Source organism: Geotrypetes seraphini, chromosome 7 (genome assembly GCF_902459505.1).
Source record: "Geotrypetes seraphini chromosome 7, aGeoSer1.1, whole genome shotgun sequence".
NCBI lineage: Eukaryota > Metazoa > Chordata > Amphibia > Gymnophiona > Dermophiidae > Geotrypetes > Geotrypetes seraphini.
Window position 1 is genome coordinate 43,828,798 of NC_047090.1, and position 21,477 is coordinate 43,850,274.

The 21,477-nt window shown below is 41.9% G+C and overlaps 1 protein-coding gene across 1 annotated transcript in view; it reads left to right on the plus strand.

The window, feature by feature from the left end:
* The window catches only part of B4GALNT3 (beta-1,4-N-acetyl-galactosaminyltransferase 3), a 251,193-nt gene that overhangs the window by 173,367 nt on the left and 56,349 nt on the right, over nucleotides 1-21,477 (plus strand). The window contains exon 16 of the mRNA XM_033951856.1: nucleotides 2,954-3,249. Within this exon, the coding sequence (XP_033807747.1) occupies nucleotides 2,954-3,249 (296 nt within the window). The remainder of the gene's footprint in view (nucleotides 1-2,953; nucleotides 3,250-21,477) is intronic.

Consider the following 21,477-nt stretch of genomic DNA (forward strand, 5'->3'; position numbering starts at 1 on the left):
TGGCTGCTAAACTGATTGCGGCAGGGAGATTCTCTTGCCACAATCAGTTCAGCGGCAATGTGATTCTCAAACCGGCGCTGGTTAGAGAATCGTGGTGTTAGGCGGGCTTAACGGAAAGACTGTCACTTTGCAACTTCGGGCTGAAGCCAGAACTCTGGACTGAGTCAATTTACTTAGAGCTGATGGTGGGCTCTGTAAAGGGGGAAGTTTTATTTTTCAAACTTTCCCAAGTATTGGACATTTCGGGGTTTATTTCTTTGTTGCCTTGTTGGGAGTTTTTTTTTAGAGGGGGGTTTCCTGTCCAAGATGGCTGCCGTTGCAGTCAGGAATTGGGTTTAAAGACTCTGCTGAAGACTATGCCAATTAAAAAGCTGTTAAAAAATGGAGGTGCCGAAAAACAGCGCCGTTGTCCCATATAAAGAAGCGCCTTGTGGAGTTTAAGGCCACTTTAGGCGTAGTTAATGCCAGAAGTGGACTTAGGCAAAATTCTTGTGAAAGGTAGGCACCAGAAATGTAGGCCTTTAAATCCCTGGCCTACATTCCTGATGCCTACCTTTCACATAGGCGTGATTCTTCAAACGGCACCATTGCGTGATTGACACACAAACGGTGCCGCTTTTGAAGGTGACAATTGATAATGGCGCCGTTTAGAGAATCCAGCTCAAAATATCCTCTAATGCTGATCTTGTCAAGGCTATGTGTCACAACTGGGCTATGAAATGTTCATGAACAGAAGCTGATCACTGGTGCGCCTCAACTCTGTTGTCTTTGAGAAGAGGAAACCAAAGATCATTCATGGTATTGGGAGTATGAGATTACAATTGTTTCCTGTTTGTGATCTGCATTGCAGCAAGCAGTCTACAGCCCATGGTAAACTGGCCAATAGAATTCTTAAAGAGCTTTCAGAGATAAATACATAGACATATACCGTATTTTTCACTCCATAAGACGCACCTGACCATAAGACGCACCCTAGATTTAGAGGATGAAAACAAGAAAAAAACATTCTGAACCAAATTGTGTACTAATACATACCAGGCTCTGCACCCAGCCCCCCTTCCCTGCCAGGCTTTGTACCCTGTCCCAATGCCCTGCCCCCCAGTACCTTTTTTAATCTTCCTGTTCCGTCCCTTTTTTAATACCACCCCCGCCCCCACCCCATCCCTTTGTTATGGTACAATTTTTATTGGTTTCCAAAATAAATTACAAACAAAACAGAAACAAGTCCAATACAAAACTGGAACAATAATCAAGAATACCACAGCATGAACCCCCCCCCCCCTCCTAGAGCATGGAGCAACCTCCAGTATGCAGAACAATGAAATAACAACAAAAAAACAACAATATAATGGACCACTGCCCACCGCAGTCGGAGCATAAATACAAACAAAGTGAAAGACATAGTGGTGCACTGCAACTGCAAAACTAATATAAAAAGAGAAAAAACCAACATCATAATTAACCAAACTATAATGTTTCCCATCCCTAACTCACCCATCCCCATCCCAAAGCGTGATCTCAGCAAAGAACTTGGAAAACTACAGACTCTTGAGCCTTCCTTGATACTGCTCCCACATTTCCAAGAAGTGGGAGGACAAGTATTCCCCAACCCAGATCGAACAGAGAAGGGAATAACCCCCTCAAAAACCCCACCTCCCCCTTCCTTTTTAAAACACCTCCCCCACCCCATCCCGTTCCTCTTCAAATGTCTCCCATTGCCTGGTGGTCCAACGGTGCATCGGCCGGTAGGCGTGAGCCCTCCGCCTGCCTGCCTGGGCCCACACCACCTCGTCCTGTCCCACACCCCCTTAAATGTCTCCCATTGACTGGTGGTCCAGTGGTGTGTCAGCCGGCAGGCGTGAGCTTTCCGCCCACTTGCTTGGGCCGGCGCCACTTTCTGAATGGTGCCTTCAGTTCTTGCAAATCACTCGCAAGAACTGAAGGCACCATTCAGAGGGCGGGCGGAAAGCTTGCACCTGCCGGCCAACACACTTATACTCCATCTTATACTCCCAACTCACCACTTCTTTCAGTGGACTTGCATCTATACTTCATACTGTTTCTAGGGAAACAATAGGCTATTTCCTTTCTCAAGAAATAAAAAGGGGCTAGGGCTCTAACAATTTGAAGAGATAATTAAAGACTTAATGTGCAATTAAAGACTTACAGCCTCTTTTACAAAGCCGCGCTAGTGGCTGCACTAATGGCTCCATCCTGTGTTCATAGTACTAATGGCTGCGCTAATGGCCCCGAAGCCCATAGATTTAAAGGGCTTCGGGGCAGTTGCCGCACGGCAGCCACTAGCGCAGCTTTGTAAAAGAGGCCGTTAATGAGCAACAGTTGCAAATAGTACAAAATGCAGCAGTCAGGCTAATTTTTTTTGGGTTGAAGAAATATGATCACATAACACCCTCCTATCAAGTACTGCACTGGCTGCCAGTGGAGGCATGGGTATAGTTTATGTTTGGTTGCTTCTGTTTTAAGGCTTTGTTTGGTTTAGCTCCCAAATCTATAATTGAGCTTTTCTCTTTTGCAACCAACAGACAGAGAAACTCACATCTGAATTTTGTTTTTCCGCCTGTTAGAGGATGTAAACTTTAAAAAAACATTATCAAAATCTTTTTTCATATCGAGAAGCATTATGGGGTATTACTGACATTACTGACACCTATGGGGAATTTAGGAGACATCTAAAAACATCTGTTTTCGAAGTATTTAGGCAGCTAATTCGTAAAAATTTTATTATGCACTATTTTGATCATTTTAGTGTCTCTAATTATTGACTTTTAACTTTTTCAGTTCTATTCAACTTCTTTTATTTAACTATTGTAAACCACATAGGACTTTACAGCCTTGTGATATATAAACTGATTATTATTATTATTAATAATAATAATAATAATAATAAAAATCTGTGTGTAAGATCTGTTAATGAGTTTTTTACTGCTTGTAGGACATATCGGCTGAAGCGCATTGTGAATGTGGAAAAACGTTCAGATTTTATACATGGGAGTCGTTACCTACTTGAACTGGAACTGTTGGAGAAAGGGATTAGAACTGTACGCCTGTCAGAGTATGTCTTTGCTCCTAACTGGCATGGTAGTTATATTGAAAATCAGGAGGAAGAAAGAATGATGAGAAACCTGATCTGGGGCAGACAGTTGAGGGGCATTAAAAAAAATCCAGATCTTTGCTGGCCGACAGGTTTTTCCTGGTACCAAAAGGCTGTTGTTCACTTTATTGTGCCAGGTAAGGTGGTGACAGCTTATGTGCTGAGAACTAAGACAAAAAGAGAGAGGCTTATAAATTCAGGGATAGCCAAAAACCAATGATAGCTCTGTTCATAAATGCTCTTGGATAAAGGTACAAGTTCAGCTATATGTATGTACTCTTCAGTGGCATAGCATGGGCCCCTCATTTTGAATTCTAGCCCCCTCATAATGCTGTACCAGGTATCTGCTGATATAGCTGGTGGGGATCCCCAAGCGCTGCCAGCTGAAAAGGTTATCCATTGATGTTCTGATTCTCCATGGCAATTTCTATGGGGGCTGCTGCCACTAGGCTGGCACCTCCCCATCCCCCACGCACACTCAGTTTATGTAAAACTGAGCATGCATGAGGAGGGTGCCCTGCCCAACGAACACTCAGTTTTTATACATGCCTGGAGGTGGGAGGAGTCCAGCCAGGCAGCCCATAGAAAATACCACTTTGGCAGGCAGGGCTTGGTGATCCCCGCCAGCAGTATTTGGGGTCACGAGGGGAAGAGAACAGAGTGCAGGGGGCAGGGCAAAACTTTGTGCCTCCCCACACACACACACACACATAAACTGTAGGCATATACCCTCAATTCTGTCCAAACCTGCATACCTATGCACATGTTAAAATTTTGTCATGCTCAGAAAATGTTTCATAAAGTTATTTTATTAACCCCATCAATAATGGGTGTGGAAAGGTCTTCCTCCTGCAGTCCAATCTCCATAGACTCTCTTGATCTATCATCTGGGTCTTTTAACAAAATAGTTATTGAATCTGGAAGGTGTGGTGTTAAATGTTATCAAAAGAACTGCAAAAGATTTTGATTGTGACTCTATTACCTTCAGTTGACATTCACTTAGAAAAAAAATGCTGGTATGCAAAAATTTATGGTACGATATCATCCTCTAAAATGGTAACAGTTAATGATCCTGTGATTAAAGCCAGCTAACTTTGCATCTTGTCTTTCTTAACTACTGAAATGCAATTTTTCAGCCTGAAGCAACAGCTAAATTAATTACACATGAGGGTGACAGGTCAAAAGTGCGCAACGACAAAGGCGCGCCAACAACCCAGCGCAGACAACTGAGCGCAAGGTGGAAGCTTGCCGAAGAAAAACAGTATTTTAAAGGGCTCCAACGGGGGGTGTGGGGGGGAATCCCCCCACTTTACTTAACAGAGATCGCGCCGGTGTCGTGGGGGGTTATAACCCCCCACATTATACTGAAAACTTCACTTTTTCCCTAAAAAAGAGGGAAAAAGTTAAGTTTCCAGTACAACCCCCCAACCCCCCCCCCCCCCCCACAACGCCGGCGCGATCTCTATTAAGAACATAAGAAGTTGCCTCTGCTGAGTCAGACCAGAGGTCCATCGCGCCCAGCAGTCCACACCCGTGGCGGCCCATCAGGTCCATGACCTGTTTAGGTGGTCCCTGACTTTTCCTATAACCTATCTCTACTTCTATCTGTACCCCTCAATCTCCTTATCCTTCAGGAATTTATCTAAACCTTCCTTGAACCCCCGTAGCATGCTCTGCCCTATCACAACCTCTGGGAATGCGTTCCATGTGTCCACCACCCTCTGAGTAAAGAAGAACTTCCTAGCATTTGTTCTAAACCTGTCCCCTTTCAATTTCTGCGAGTGCCCCCTTGTACTTGTGGCTCCCCACATTCTGAAGAATCTGTTCCTGTCTACCTTCTCTATGCCTTTCAGGATTTTGAAGGTTTCTATCATGTCTCCTCTAAGCCTCCGCTTTTCAAGGGAGAATAGCCCCAGCTTTTCCAACCTGTCAGCGTATGAAAAGTTTTCCATACCTCTTACCAATTTAGCTGCTCTTCTCTGGACTCCCTCAAGTATCGCCATGTCCTTTTTGAGGTACGGCGACCAGTACTGGACGCAGTACTACAGATGCGGGCGCACCATTGCACGATACAATGGCATGATGACTTCCTTCGTCCTGGTCGTGATACCCTTTTTGATGATACCCAACATTCTGTTTGCTTTCTTTGAGGCTGCCGCACATTGTGCCGATGCTTTCATTGTTGTATCTACCAACACACCCAGGTCTCTTTCAAGGTTACTTACCCCTAGCAATGATCCCCCCATTTTGTAGCTGAACATCAGGTTCTTTTTCCCTACATGCATGACCTTGCATTTCTCTATATTAAAGCTCATTTACCACTTTTTTGCCCACTCTTCCAGTCTCGTTAGGTCCCTTTGCAGGTCTTCACAGTCTTCCGTGGTTCTAACCCTGCTGCAGAGTTTGGTGTCATCTGCAAATTTAATAACCTCACATTTCATCCCCGTCTCCAGGTCGTCTATAAATATATTGAACAGGAGCGGTCCCAGCACAGACCCCTGCGGGAATCCGCTCGTAACCCATTGCCAGCCTGAGTATTGGCCCTTCACTCTAACCCTCTGTTTCCTGCCCGCCAACCAGTGTTTAATCCATCGGTAGACATCCCCTTTCACCCCGTGGTTCCACAGCTTCTTAAGCAGCCATTTGTGGGGTACCTTGTCAAAGGCTTTTTGGAAGTCAAGGTAAATGATGTCTATGGATTCCCCTTTGTCCATCTGGCTATTAAGTAAAGTGTGGGGGGGGGTTCCTCACCAACACCCCCCGTACTGTTTTTCTTCGGTGCGTTTCCGCCTTGCGCTCAGTTGTCTGCGCTGGGTTGTCGGTGCACCTTAGTCGTCGCGCGCTTTTGACTATGAACCACACATGAGGAATGATTAAGGGCTCTTTTAACTAAGCTGCGTTACGGCATTAATGCGCGCTACAATGCTGTGCGCGCTAGACGCTAACGCCAGCATTGAGCTGGTGTTAGTTCTAGCCGCATAGCGTGCGGTTAGCACACGCTAATCCGCTGCATACACTAAAAACGCTAGCGCACCTTAGTTAAAGGAGCCCTAAGTCTAATGCCAAAGGATATTTCTACCCATAATGATTGAATTACCAAAAGGAGCAAATCAGGATTTAATGAAAGAAAATATATTTTTGGAATCTAAAATAGACCTGAAGAATAATTCTTGTTATAATAATCTATAGCTTTCTTATATAATTATTATTATATAATCTATAATATAACAACTTTCCTTTGACTAGAGCCATATCTGCTCATGAAAAATTGATCCATCGGTGATACCTAGAGCTTATTAAGTTCTAATTTCAGACTGCTGAGTTTGATTAAGTTCCTATCAAGATCTTAATTTTAACTGAGATATTAGAGATATCAGTGGAGAAACCTAATAGAGCCTCTTAAGTTGAAACATTTTTGCACTCTGTTCTGTGAGATACGATTTTAACTTTGTAGTTTAGACATCAGCATAAATTGTTATATGGCTATTAAAATTCTTCAAGATTTGACTCCTGATGCATTACACGTGAAGAGGGACTTTCTTTCTATGCACCCAAAAAGCTCTTAAGTTAGGTTTCTTTTTAAAGTTTCCATGGAAATTAATTTTCTTTCTTGCATCTCTATTTTCCAGAAAGTCTTTTAATTGAGAAAGAAATTTGGAATTGAACTGATATCTATACTATTATTTTAATATCAATGTTTACAGTTCTGATTTAAAATAGGTATTGGATTATATGATTTATAGCAGGATGTGCTTATTAGGATCTTTGCTAATTTAGGGCCCCTTTTACAAAGGCTTAGTAATGAGTTCCACAATGGCAAATGCGACATGGCTCATAGGAATTGTTACATTTGCTGTGCAGGAATAACTACCACAACTTTGTAAAGGGGACTCTTATCCCCTCCTTTACAAAGCCATGCTAGGATTTTTAGCGCCTGCTGCAGCGGTAACAACTCGGACGCTCATAGGAATTCTGAAAAGAGAGAAAGAGGGAAGAGGACATTCTTTTTCTGAGAGAAGAGTAAAAGACATATATTTGGGTACAATACATTATTTTGCTCTGAGCTTTGATAGGTTTGGTGAGAAAAGCTCAATTGTAAGTTCCCTTCTATAGACAGTTTAGATCTTAAAAGAGCAAATTTTACACAGCTAGTCTCCTTAGAATAATAGCCTTTTATAATTCTACAGTTTTGTAAGATTGAACCTTCTGCTAGAGATAGTTTCTGGCAGACAGAGTAGGGTCTGGGTTAGTCTCCATTCCCTCCAGCTCTCCCCTCTCCCACCCACCCCTACCTCTTTTATTTACTTACTAGTGTTTTAGCCTGTTACATTAACGGATGCTAGAGTAGATGTCTATTTTTTTGTGGGGGGTTTCTTTGTCTCTTTCTCCTTGGATTCTGTCTGTCTGTCTGTCATTCTTTCTGTCTGTGTCTCTCCTTGGCCCCCTGTCTGTCTATCTTTCTTTCTATCTCTGTCTCCCAGGCCCCCTGTATTTCTCTGTTGCGCCATGCCTGCCTGTCTCTCAGTGGCCCCCTTCCTATGTCCATAGTGTCCCATCCTATGTCCTTAGTGCCCTTTCTTATGTCCTTAGTACCCCAGTGCTTCCTTCCCATGTCCTTAGTACCCCTTCCCATGTCCTAAGTGCCCCCAGTGCCTCAATCCTGTGTCCATAGTACCCCCCAGTGCCTCCTTCCCATGTCCTATGTGCCCCCAGTGCCTCTGTCCTGTGTCCATAGTACCCCCAGTGCCTCCTTCCCATGTTCTTAATGGCCCCAGTGCATCCGTCCTGTGCCCTCAGTGCCCCTTCCTATGTCTTTAGTGCCCCACAATGCCTCCTTCCTATGTCCCCCTCACTGCCTTCCAGACTTTGACCCAACCCCACCCCCGAAGCCATCCTGCCTGCCTGCTTCCCTCCCATCCCCCTGTATAGTAGACCCAATGAGCAGCATCTTTAAATTTCTACCCATTCCCCCTGTACAGTAGAACCCGACATTTTTATTTCCCTCCCTCCCATCCCCTTTGTGCAATAGAACCGGTGATAGTTTTGCCATGCTCTTCCATCTTAAGGCATATTTTTGTATGTACTTTTTTCACATACTATTTAGTTACTGCACCAGACACCAAATTGTTTTATGAGTGTTAAGGAACCATGTACTGAGCTTTAGCATAGAGCTTTCTACATAGACCCACAGATCTTAAAAATGTAAATCAATCTATCTCCTCGCTAACCCTGGCACTTAAAGAGATTATCATCCGACCTAACCTCGGGATGTTCTACCGCGGATGTGCCAATTCAGTACACACTGCCTTTGAATGTAAAAAAAACATGCTTGTTGACGTCCTCGCCGCCCAATTGCAAGCACTAAACAGCGCTAGCCTACGCTATCTTCCTCTTCACCGTCAGCCATTTTTTTCCTCCTCTTTGCTATAGATGGGGGGAGGGATCACGAAATCGACAGCGGGGGGCAGCGTCTATACATTAAGGGAGCACTGGTGCGCGAGTGTGAAAACATCACCTTTTGGTGTGCGCGAGTGTTCTTACAGGGAACGACGGCGACGGCAAACTTACAGGAAGGAAGGGAGAGAGGGCTGTGTGATTTTCTTTGTATGGGAAGACTCTCGCGCATGTGCACTCCTACCTGCGGGTCCCTACAGCGCACGGAAAACGGGAGCACGCAGGTGGAAGTGCGCATGCGTGGCTTAAGGCTTTATTATATTAGATAATCTTAATTTATTATCAATTATTCTAATTAGGACAACAGGAGAACTCTTTATTTCATTACCTGTAAAGAATCAAACAGTAAATAAGTATACAATATAACCTAAGACTATCCAGGAAAGAAACACTAAATAAAGCATATAATAAAATCCTAAGGCTCTCTATACTAGTCTAATATATTCCTAGTAGCTTAATAAGGTTAATTAATCAATTAATCAGCTCAATAACAAGATGCAGACAATAGTACATCAGTAAGAGGGTTGCAATCCAGTCTTTTGCACTGAGTGTCACATGTATGATTTTCTCCCGGTTGCTTCTTGGGGCAATTGGTCCAGGAACTGACAAGAGGGAGAACTATTTTAGATTTGGTCTTTAGTGGAATGCAAGATATAGTACAGGAGTTAACTGTGTTGGGTCTGCTGGGAAACAGTGATCATAATATGATCAAATTTGAGCTGATACCGGGAGTGACGTTGCAAAAGAAATCTACTGTAGAGGGCAACTATGATAAAATGAGGAAAATGGTTAAAAAGAAGCTAAAAGGATCAGTTGCAAAGGTTAGGACTATAAAACAGGCATGGATGTTATTTAAAAATCAATCTAATAAACAGGTTCTACACAAAACTGTGAATTGATATAAACACGAGGAAAAGACCTCAGAAGCCTGCACCACGTAGAATAAGAAATTCACAATGTGGTTAATGGCAGGACAGGTTCTCTGTCTTCTGTGTATTATCAGTGTACATCCAGGGGTAAATCCTCTGATTGACATAATCATTTTCATCTCATTTAAATTTCTTAGTCTTGTTTCTTTTTAAATTCTCCCTGAATTTGTCCATGTTTTCATTGATTTGTACGTCAAATTCTTCAGTAGACTGTGTGTGTTTAATAGCGCTGATGTCATTATCCAATTTAATTTTTAGATCATTCATGACCGACATACTTTTTTCAATAATTAATAGCATCAGGTCAATTATTGAGAAAAATTTAAAGGATTTACTCAGTCCACCAATGTATCGGAGTCCAACTTCTAGCAGTCATGTCTTACCTCAAGGTTTTTTCAAGTGTGGTTCATGCAGTATCTGTGCTGTCACTCAACAAGGTCATTTTTTTACCAATCCCAGTGACAACAAAACACACTTTATCAAGCACTTTTTAACTTGCAATACAGATTTCGTTGTGTATGTGATAATCTGTCCGTGTGCAAAATTGTATATGGGCAAATCAACACGCCCGTTCAAAATACATATGAGTGAACACAAATCTAACTTAAAAATAAAAAGACTGAGTGCTCCACTTGTTGAACATTGCCTTGAATTTGGCCATGACTTTCATCAATTAAAATGCCTATGCATTGACAAAGAAAGGAAACATGAACGGGGAGGTGATCGCCATAACAAGCTATTGCAACGGGAAGCCCGGTGGATTTTCCAGCTAAATACTGTCAAACCTTTTGGCTTAAATAGCAATATAGGTTGGCATTCTTTTTTCTAATTTTTGCATTTGTGTTAAACAATTGTGACTAATAAAGTTTGGTCTAACTATGATGTCATTCTTAGTTACTATTAATACGCATGCGTGGCGTCCAAGAAATCACCAGCGCCATTTTTTTGAAATGCAGGAGAGTTATTACTGAATGCAGTGAGTACTATTTCGATTGAGTTTGTTAACAATTGTTTATTTGGATATTTTTAAATGTTAAAATACATTTTCATTTATCTCTTTTGTTTCACAGTTGTTCAAAAAGTCCCCCGACGAAGCCAAGCTTTTTGGCGAAACGGGTCCCGTCGGGCTCTTATCTACTTTTGAGATAAGTGCATTTTTGCTGATTATAATCATTAAAGTGTTTAAATATCACTGAATCACTGACAATTCAAAAATTTTCTAATCAGCTACAAGAGGTTTTTACAGACCGATGATAGAGAACCTGTCCTGCCATTAACCACATTGTGAATTTCTTATTCTACATGGTGCAGGCTTCTGAGGTCTTTTCCTCTTGTTTAAATCAATTCACAGTTGTGTGTAGAACCTGTTGATTAGATTGTTTTTCAACAGTTTTGAGGTTCTTTCCATTGGTGCTGACTGGTTGTTATTTAAAAATACCATCCTGGAAGCCTAGACCAGATGTATTCCACTTATCTGCAAAGGTGGAAGGAAGAGGAAACGAGAGTCAGCATGGTTAAAAGGTGACATTAAAGAGGCTATTAGAGCCAAAAAAATCCTGTAAAGAATGGAAAAAGGATCTGAATAAAGAATAAGAGACACAAGCACTGGCAAGTTAGATGCAAAGCATTGATAAAAAAATGCTAAGAAAGAATATCAAGAGAAACTTGCAAAAGAGGCAAAAACTCATGACAATTTTTTTAGGTACATCAGAAGCAGAAAACCTGTGAGGGAATCTGTGGGACTTTTAGATGATCAAGGAGCAAAAGAGGATAAGGCCATAGCAGAGAGACTAAATGAATTCTTTGCTTTGATCTTTATGGAAGAAGATATGAGATCTACCTGAACTGGAAGAGTGATGATGCGGAGGAACTGAAATAAATTTCTATAAATCTGGAAGATGTACTAAGCAAAATTGACAAGTTAAAAAGTGATAAATCACCTGGACCAGATGGCATACATCCCAAGGTACTAAAAGAACTCAAACATGAAATTGCTGACCTGCTGTTAGTGATCTGTAATCTGTCGCTAAAATTGTCTGTAGTACCTGAAGATTGGAGGGTGGCCAATGTTACGCCGAATTTTTAAAAGGGTTCCAGGGGAGATTTGGGATATTACAGACCGGTAAGCCTGACATCAGTGCCGGGTAAAATAGTGGAATATAAAAAACAAAATTGTGGAAATAACAGACATGATTTAATGAGACAGTCAGCATGGGTTCAGCTGAAGGAGATCTTGCCTCACTGATTTGCTTGACTTCTTTGAAGGTGTGAATAAACATGTGGATAAAGGTGAGCTAGTTGATGTAGTGTATCTAGATTTTATCTAGATTTTCAGAAAGGTTTTTACAAAGTACTTCATGAGAGGCTCCTGAGAAAATTAAAAAGTCATGGGACATGTGGCAAAGTTCATTTGCAGTTTAGGAATTGGTTATCGGATAGAAAAAAAGAGGGTAGGGTTAAGAACATAAGAATAACCTTATTGGGTCAGACCAATGGTCCATGAAGCCCAGTAGCCTTTTTTCACGGTGGCCAATCCAGGTCACTAGTACCTGGCCAAAAACCAAGGAGTAGCAATATTCCATCCATACCGATCAGGGCAAGCAGAGGTTTCCCCCATGTCTTAATAACAAACTATGTACTTTTCCTCCAGAAATTTGTCCAAACCTTTCTTAAAACCAGATACACTATCCGCTTTTACCACAACCTCTGTCAATGAAGGAGAGTAAACAGTAGAGTGCTGCAGGGATCTGTACTGGGACTGGTGCTATTTAACTTATTTATAAAAGATCTGGAAATTGGAACAACGAGTGAGGTGATTAAATTTTCAGATCACACTAAACTGTTCAAAGTTGTTAAAATTCATGCAGATTGTGAAAAATTGCAGGTAGACCTTAGGAAATTGGAAGATTTGCTTTGAAGAATGCTGGTGTAGAAGGATTGAGGTTGAAATAGACACTAGAAAATGACATGAGATTATTTCCTCCGGTTATCCGCGGGGACGGGAACGGTGATGAATTTTGTCACCGTGTCATTTTCTACTAGGGACCTGGATTGGCCACCATGAGAACAAATTACTGGGCTTGATGGACCATTGGTCAGACTCAGCGTCGGAGCTGTTACCGTGGCGGCCTGCACTAAAAACACTAGTGTGGCTTTGCAAAGGAGGAATTTAGGGTTTTTTAAAAAAGTAAATGCCTTGTTTTGGCCTTCTCCAGTTGGTGGACTTGAGAGAGAGAGATGACATTTTCCACATTCTATTTTACTATTTTCAATTATTTGCCTTCTAATCTCTTTTACTGTAATTGCCAGATTTGTAATTTGATAAATTCTTAATGAAAAGAAAAAAAAACATTTATAAAATCCCCCTAGGTGAGTGAAGGCTTGTCATACTGTGAAGCAGCAATTCTGGTTACCAGGGAGTTCTGGCGATAATTATATGGTTTTCAACTCAAAAATATATAAGGAAAAACAAGACTCAAATAAGGTGATATTTTATCAACTTACAAAAAATAATCACCTTTAAACATAAACAACACACTACAAACGTATATGTGCATATGGTGTGTGAAAAACTCAGACCCACAACCTACCTGTATATAATATATGGTGGGGGCACCGGTGTACTAAGGCACCGGTGTACTAAGATGAATAAGGGAGCTGTAGCCTTTACCAATTTAGGAGTGGAGGAGTGGCCTGAGAACCTGAAGAACTGGGTTCAATTCTCATTGCAGCTCCCTTTGACTCTGGACAAGTTACTTAACCCTCCATTGCCTCGGGTTCAAAATAAGGGGTCCTATTATTAAGGCACGCTAACCGATTTAGCGCGCGCTAAATGCTAAGGCATCCATTATATTCTATGGGCACCTTAGCATTTAGTGCATGCTAAATCAGTTAGCACGCCTTAATAAAAGGACTTCTAAGTACATGTATATAATATGTAAACCACTTTGATTGTATCCATAGGAAGGTAGTATATATACAGGAAAGTAGTATATATACACAGATAGTATACACAGGAAGGTAGTATTTATACAGGAAGGTAATATAAATATACACAGGAAGGTAGTATATATATATACAGGTAGTATACACAGGAAGGTAGTATTTACACAGGAAGGTAATATATATATACACAGGAAGGTAGTATATATATACAGGTAGTATACATAGGAAGGTAGTATTTATACAGGAAGGTAATATATATATATATATATATATATATATATATATATATATATATATATATATATATATATACACACACACAGGAAGGTAGTATATATACACAGGTAGTATACACAGGAAGGTAATACATATACACAGGAAGGTAGTATATATACACAGGTAGTGTGTGTGTGTATATATATATATATATATATATACACACAGGAAGGTAGTATATATACACAGGTAGTGTGTGTGTATGTATATATATATATATATATATATATATATACGAAGGTAGTATATATACACAGGTAGTATACACAGGAAGTATATATACACAGGTAGTATACACAGGAAGGTAGTGTGTATATATATATATATATATATATATGTATATATATATACAAAGGAAGTATATATACAAAGGAAGTATATATACACAGGTAGTATATATACAGGAAGGTAGTATATATATACAGATTATATACACAGGAAGGTAGTATATATACACAGGAAGTATATATACCCAGGAAGGTAGTAAATATACATAGGAGGGTAGTATATATACAGAGAAAGGTAGTATTAATATACAGGAAGGTAGTATATCCCTTACCAGAAGAGAAGATCACTGTCATGATTGGGAGAAAAGTAATGAATGGCTGCCATAAATGAGGTCTTACAGTATTTTTTGAATTCAATAATTTTTTTCCTATCATAAATGATACTGAGTGGGATTTAACGAGATTCCACTCAAATTTGAAACCAGGGGCTCCTTTTACAAAGGCACGTTAGCGGTTTAACACACGCTAAACCACTAGATGCACTAGCTGCTACCGCCTCCTTTTAAGCAGGCGGCAGTTTTTGGCCAGCGCGGGGGTTAGCGTGTGATTAAAAGTCACGCGCGCTAACCCTGCTAGCGCGCCTTCCTAAAAGGAACCCCAGAAGTTGCATGCCTTTGTAAAAGGAACCCCAGAAGTTGCATTATAGGCCAGGAATAACTTTGTTTGTTTATTCCCCGCCCTTATCCATGGCAAGTTACATATTAACATACAAAAAGACATAACATTTATTGTACAAATCACATCAAATTACACACATTATAGATCATAAACAATTTGCCATTGAAAGATTTGGTATTAAAGCCCAAAATCTTGACTGTAGTATCAAAAGACAGTTTCTGCCATGTCACAGCATCTAAAAAAAGACATAGTAAAATTAGAAAAGATACAGAGAAAGGTGACTGATATGGTTACGGGGATGGAATGGTCCTCCAATGAGGAACGACGAAAGAGGTTATAGCTCTTGACCTTAGAGAAGAAACAGTGAAATCGAATAGATAAACACAAATCAATTTGTTTACTCCTTGAGAAAATACAGAGATTAGAGGACACACCATGAAGTTACTTAGTGGTATGTATAAAACAAACAGAAGAAAATATTTTGTCACTTTATCTATAGTTAAGTTCTGGAACTCATTGCCAGAGAATGTGATAAAAGCAGTTAATTTAGTTAATGGTTTGTACAAATTCATGAACATAAGAACATAAGAAATGCCTCCGCTGGGTCAGACCCGAGGTCCATCGCGCCCAGCAGTCCGCTCACGCGGCGGCCCAACAGGTCCAGGACCTGTGCAGTAAATTTCTATCTATACCCATCTATCCCCTTTTCCAGCAGGAATTTGTCCAAACCTTTCTTAAACCCCAGTACTGTACTCTGCCCTATAACTTCCTCTGGAATTGTATTCCAGGTGTCCACCATACGTTGTGTAAAGAAGAACTTCCTAGCATTAGTTTTGAATTTGCCTCCTTTCAACTTTTCCGAATGCCCTCTTGTTTTTTTATTTTCTGAAAGTTTGAAGAATCTGTCCTCTCTACTCTCTCTATGCCCTTCATGATCTTGTAAGTCTCTATCATATCCCCTCTTAATCTTCTCTTTTCTAGGGAAAAGAGTCCCAGTTTTTCCAATCTCTCAGCGTATGAAAGGCTTTCCATCCCCTTAATCAGTCGTGTCGCTCTCCTCTGAAGATAAAGTTCATAAACTGTTTTTAAGGTAGAGGTGAGGTAAGCTGCCGGCACTGTTCCCTCTAAGCCAGTGGTCTCAAACTCGCGGCCTGGGGGCCACATGCGGCCCGCCAGGTATTATTTTGAGGCCCTCGGTATGTTTATCATCACAAAATTAAAATAAAACAGTTTCTTGATCATATGTCTCTTCAGCTGTAAATTACAATATTATTATTAAGATTTAGCCAAAAGGAAAGATTTATAAACTACTAGCTGATGCCCAGGCGTTGCTCGGGTATTTAATAATAGCAATAACACAGTAAACGGATTGAAATAAAGATACTTTATAGTGGTGAATGAAATTATTGTTTTACAGCTTAATAAAAAGTACAATATTCAAATTATAATGTGAAATATTTGACAAAATGAATACAATACAACTAACGCAAAACGTGATGTGATAGTAGTAAAGGCTGCAACAAAAGCATTATCAGCAACTCATTTCTTAGTATTGCAGCGGAAAGTGAAACGACACAAAAATCCATACGAAAAAGGAGATTATCGCTGAAAAATAGCTGGAAAGCGATGACCACAAATGCTCGCAGTCTAAGCAACAAAGTTCATGATCTGCAAGCCCTGATATTAGAGGCAGATCTAGATATTGTTGCTATCACAGAGACATGGTTCAGTGAATCACATGGATGGGATGCAAACATACCGGGATATAATCTTTTTAGGAAGGACAGAGATGGTCATAAAGGTGGAGGAGTAGCTCTCTATGTAAAGATCAATATCCAAGCGACCGAAATGCAAGGGACCTGGGGAGAGGAAGAAGCGATATGGATTGCTCTGAAAAGAGAAGATGGAACTTCTATCTACGTGGGTGTAGTCTACAGACCTCCGACTCAATCGCAGCAAATTGATAAGGATCTGATTGTGGATATCCAAAAGTTTGGAAGGAAAGAGGAGGTTCTGCTGTTGGGAGATTTCAACCTGCCGGATGCGGACTGGAATGTTCCGACTGCGGAATCGGAAAGAAGTAGGGAGATTGTGGATGCCTTTCAAGAGGCTCTGCTCAGACAAATGGTGACGGAACCCACAAGGGAAAAAGCGATATTGGATCTGGTCCTCACAAATGGAGAGAGTATCTCTAATGTTCGAGTGGGTGCTCACCTGGGTAGTAGCGATCATCAAACGGTTTGGTTTGATATAACGGCTAAAGTGGAGAGCGGCCGCACGATACTTAAAGTCCTAGATTTCAAACGTACGGACTTTAATGCAATGGGAAAGTACCTGAAGAAAGAGCTGTTAGGATGGGAGGACATAAGAGAAGTGGAAAGACAGTGGTCTAAGCTGAAAGGAGCGATAAAAATGGCTACGGACCTTTATGTGAAGAAAATCAATAAAAACAAGAGAAAAAGGAAGCCGATATGGTTCTCCAACCTAGTGGCTGAGAAAATAAAGGCGAAAGAGTTGGCGTTCATGAAATATAAAAAAACCCAAGAAGAGGAGAGCAGAAAGGACTACAGGGTGAAACTGAAAGAAGCCAAGAGAGAGATACGTTTAGCGAAGGCACAGGCGGAAGAACAAATGGCTAAAAATGTAAAAAAGGGAGATAAAAATTTTTTCAGATATATTAGTGAAAGGAGGAAGATAAAAAATGGAATTGCTAGGCTAAAAGATGCTGGGAACAAATATGTGCAGAGTGATGAGGAGAAAGCAAATGTGCTAAACAAATACTTCTGTTCTGTGTTCACAGAAGAAAATCCTGGAGAAGGACCGAGATTGTCCGGCAAAGTTACACGAGAAAATGGAGTAGATTCTGCGCCGTTCACGGAGGAGGGTGTTTATGAGCAACTTGAAAAACTGAAGGTGGACAAAGCGATGGGACCAGACGGGATCCATCCCAGGATACTAAGGGAACTCAGAGAGGTTCTGGCGAGTCCTATTAAAGACTTGTTCAACAAATCTCTGGAGACGGGAGTGATTCCTGGGGATTGGAGGAGAGCGGATGTGGTCCCTATTCATAAAAGTGGTCACAGGGATGAAGCAGGAAACTACAGGCCGGTGAGCCTCACTTCAGTTGTTGGAAAAATAATGGAAGTGTTGCTGAAAGAAAGGATAGTGTATTTCCTTGAATCTAATGGGTTACAGGATCCGAGGCAACATGGCTTTACAAAAGGTAAATCGTGCCAAACGAACCTGATTGAATTTTTTGATTGGGTGACCAGAGAGCTGGATCAAGGACATATGCTAGATGTAATTTACTTGGATTTCAGCAAAGCCTTTGATACAGTTCCTCATAGGAGGCTGTTGAACAAACTTGAAGGGCTGAAGTTAGGACCCAAAGTGGTGAACTGGGTCAGAAACTGGCTATCGGACAGACGCCAGAGGGTGGTGGTTAATGGAAGTCGCTCGAAGGAAGGAAAGGTGACTAGTGGAGTCCCTCAGGGTTCGGTGCTGGGGCCAATCCTGTTCAATATGTATGTAAGTGACATTGCTGAAGGGCTAGAAGGAAAAGTGTGCCTTTTTGCAGATGATACCAAGATTTGTAACAGAGTAGACACCGAAGAGGGAGTGGATAATATGAAAAAGGATCTGCAAAAGTTAGAGGAATGGTCTAATGCCTGGCAACTAAAATTCAATGCAAAGAAATGCAGAGTAATGCATTTGGGGATTAATAATAGGAAGGAACCGTATATGCTGGGAGGAGAGAAGCTGATATGCACGGACGGAGAGAGGGACCTTGGGGTGATAGTGTCCGAAGATCTAAAGGCGAAAAAACAGTGTGATAAGGCAGTGGCTGCTGCCAGAAGGATTCTGGGCTGTATAAAGAGAGGCGTAGTCAGTAGAAGGAAGAAGGTGTTGATGCCCCTGTACAGGTCATTGGTGAGGCCCCACTTGGAGTATTGTGTTCAGTTTTGGAGACCGTATCTGGCGAAAGACATAAGAAGACTTGAGGCGGTCCAGAGGAGGGCGACGAAAATGATAGGAGGCTTGCGCCAGAAGACGTATGAGGAGAGACTGGAAGACCTGAATATGTATACCCTAGAGGAAAGGAGAGACAGGGGAGATATGATTCAGACGTTCAAATACTTAAAGGGTATTAACGTAGAACAAAATCTTTTCCAGAGAAAGGAAAATGGTAAAACCAGAGGACATAATTTGAGGTTGAGGGGTGGTAGATTCAGGGGCAATGTTAGGAAATTCTACTTTACGGAGAGGGTGGTGGATGCCTGGAATGCGCTCCCGAGAGAGGTGGTGGAGAGTAAAACTGTGACTGAGTTCAAAGAAGCGTGGGATGAACACAGAAGATTTAGAATCAGAAAATAATATTAAATATTGAACTAGGCCAGTTACTGGGCAGACTTGCACGGTCTGTGTCTGTATATGGCCGTTTGGTGGAGGATGGGCTGGGGAGGGCTTCAATGGCTGGGAGGGTGTAGATGGGCTGGAGTAAGTCTTAACAGAGATTTTGGCAGTTGGAACTCAAGCACAGTACCGGGTAAAGCTTTGGATTCTCGCCCAGAAATAGCTAAGAAGAAAAAAAAAAAAAAAAAAAAATTTAAATTGAATCAGGTTGGGCAGACTGGATGGACCATTCGGGTCTTTATCTGCCGTCATCTACTATGTTACTATGTTACTATGTAAACAACAATTTTAGTTTCACCTCCTGGAGCAAGAACAAATAAATTCTTGGGTGAACCCACCCTTGAGCAAGCAACATAGAGTTGTGGGCCGTGAGACCCCCAGAACATATCACCCCAGGTAGTGAGGGATCTGCATACCAAGTTTCGTCCAAATTGGTCACAGTGAGAATGGCAGCTTTTTACATTTTTTCCATTGACATGAATGGGTGAAATCTGATTTTCTGTTTGTAGCTCCGCCCACATGTGCAGGAGGGCCGCGAGACCCCCAGAACATATCACCCCAGGTAGTGAGGGATCTACATACCAAGTTTCGTTCAAATCGGTCAAGCCGTTTGTGAATTACTGTGAGAATGGCAGCTTTTTACATTTTTTCCATTGACATGAATGGGTGAAATCTGATTTTCAGTTTGTAGCTCCGCCCACGTGTTCAGGTGGGCCGCGAGACCCCCAGAACATATCACCCCAGGTAGTGAGGGATCTGCATACCAAGTTTCGTCCAAATTGGTCACAGTGAGAATGGCAGCTTTTTACATTTTTTCCATTGACATGAATGGGTGAAATCTGATTTTCTGTTTGTAGCTCCGCCCACGTGTGCAGGAGGGCCACGAGACCCCCAGAACATATCACCCCAGGTAGTGAGGGATCTGCATACCAAGTTTCGTTCAAATCGGTCAAGCCGTTTGTGAATTACTGTGAGAATGGCAGCTTTTTACATTTTTTCCATTGACATGAATGGGTGAAATCTGATTTTCTGTTTGTAGCTCCGCCCACATGTGCAGGTGGGCCGCGAGACCCCCAGAACATATCATCCCAGGTAGTGAGGGATCTGCATACCAAGTTTTGTCCAAATTGGTCACAGTGAGAATTGCAGCTTTTTACATTTTTTCCATTGACATGAATGGGTGAAATCTGATGTTCTGTTTGTAGCTCCGCCCACGTGTGCAGGTGGGCTGCGAGACCCCCAGAACATATCACCCCAGGTAGTTGGAATTACTGTGAGAATGGCAGTTTTTTACATTTTTTCCATTGACATGAATGGGTGAAATCTGATTTTCTGTTTGTAGCTCCGCCCATGTGTGCAGGTGGGCCGCGAGACCCCCAGAACATATCACCCCAGGTAGTGAGGGATCAGCATACCAAGTTTAGTTCAAATCGGTCCCACAGCTTTTTACATTTTTCCCATTGACTTGAATGGGTGAAATCTGAAGTTATGTTTGTAGCTCCGCCCACGTGTGCAGTTGGGCCGCGAGACCCCCAGAACATATCATCCCGGGTAGTGAGGGATCCGCATACAAAGTTTTGTTCAAATCGGGCAAGCCGGTTTTGCGGAGGCAGTTTTTACATTTTTTGCATTGACATGAATGGATGAAATCTGATTTTCTGTTTGTAGCTCCGCCCAGGTGTGCAGGTTGGCCGCGATACCCCCAGAACATATCACCCCAGGTAGTGAGGGATCTGCATACCAAGTTTCGTTCAAATCGGGCAAGCCGTTTTTGCGTTGGCAGCTGTTTTACATTTTTTCCATTGACATGAATGGGTGAAATCTGATTTTATGTTTGTAGCTCCGCCCACATGTGCAGGTGGGCCGTGAGACCCCCAGAACATATCACCCCAGGTAGTGAGGGATCCGCATACCAAGTTTCGTTCAAATCGGGCAAGCCGGTTTTGCGGAGGCAGTTTTTACATTTTTTGCATTGACATGAATGGATGAAATCTGATTTTCTGTTTGTAGCTCCGCCCAGGTGTGCAGGTTGGCCGCGATACCCCCAGAACATATCACCCCAGGTAGTGAGGGATCTGCATACCAAGTTTCGTTCAAATCGGGCAAGCCGTTTTTGCGTTGGCAGCTGTTTTACATTTTTTCCATTGACATGAATGGGTGAAATCTGATTTTATGTTTGTAGCTCCGCCCACATGTGCAGGTGGGCCGTGAGACCCCCAGAACATATCACCCCAGGTAGTGAGGGATCCGCATACCAAGTTTCGTTCAAATCGGGCAAGCCGGTTTTGCGGAGGCAGTTTTTACATTTTTTCCATTGACATGAATGGGTGAAATCTGATTTTCTGTTTGTAGCTCCACCCAGGTGTGCAGGTTGGCCGCGATACCCCCAGAACATATCACCCCAGGTAGTGAGGGATCTGCATACCAAGTTTCGTTCAAATCG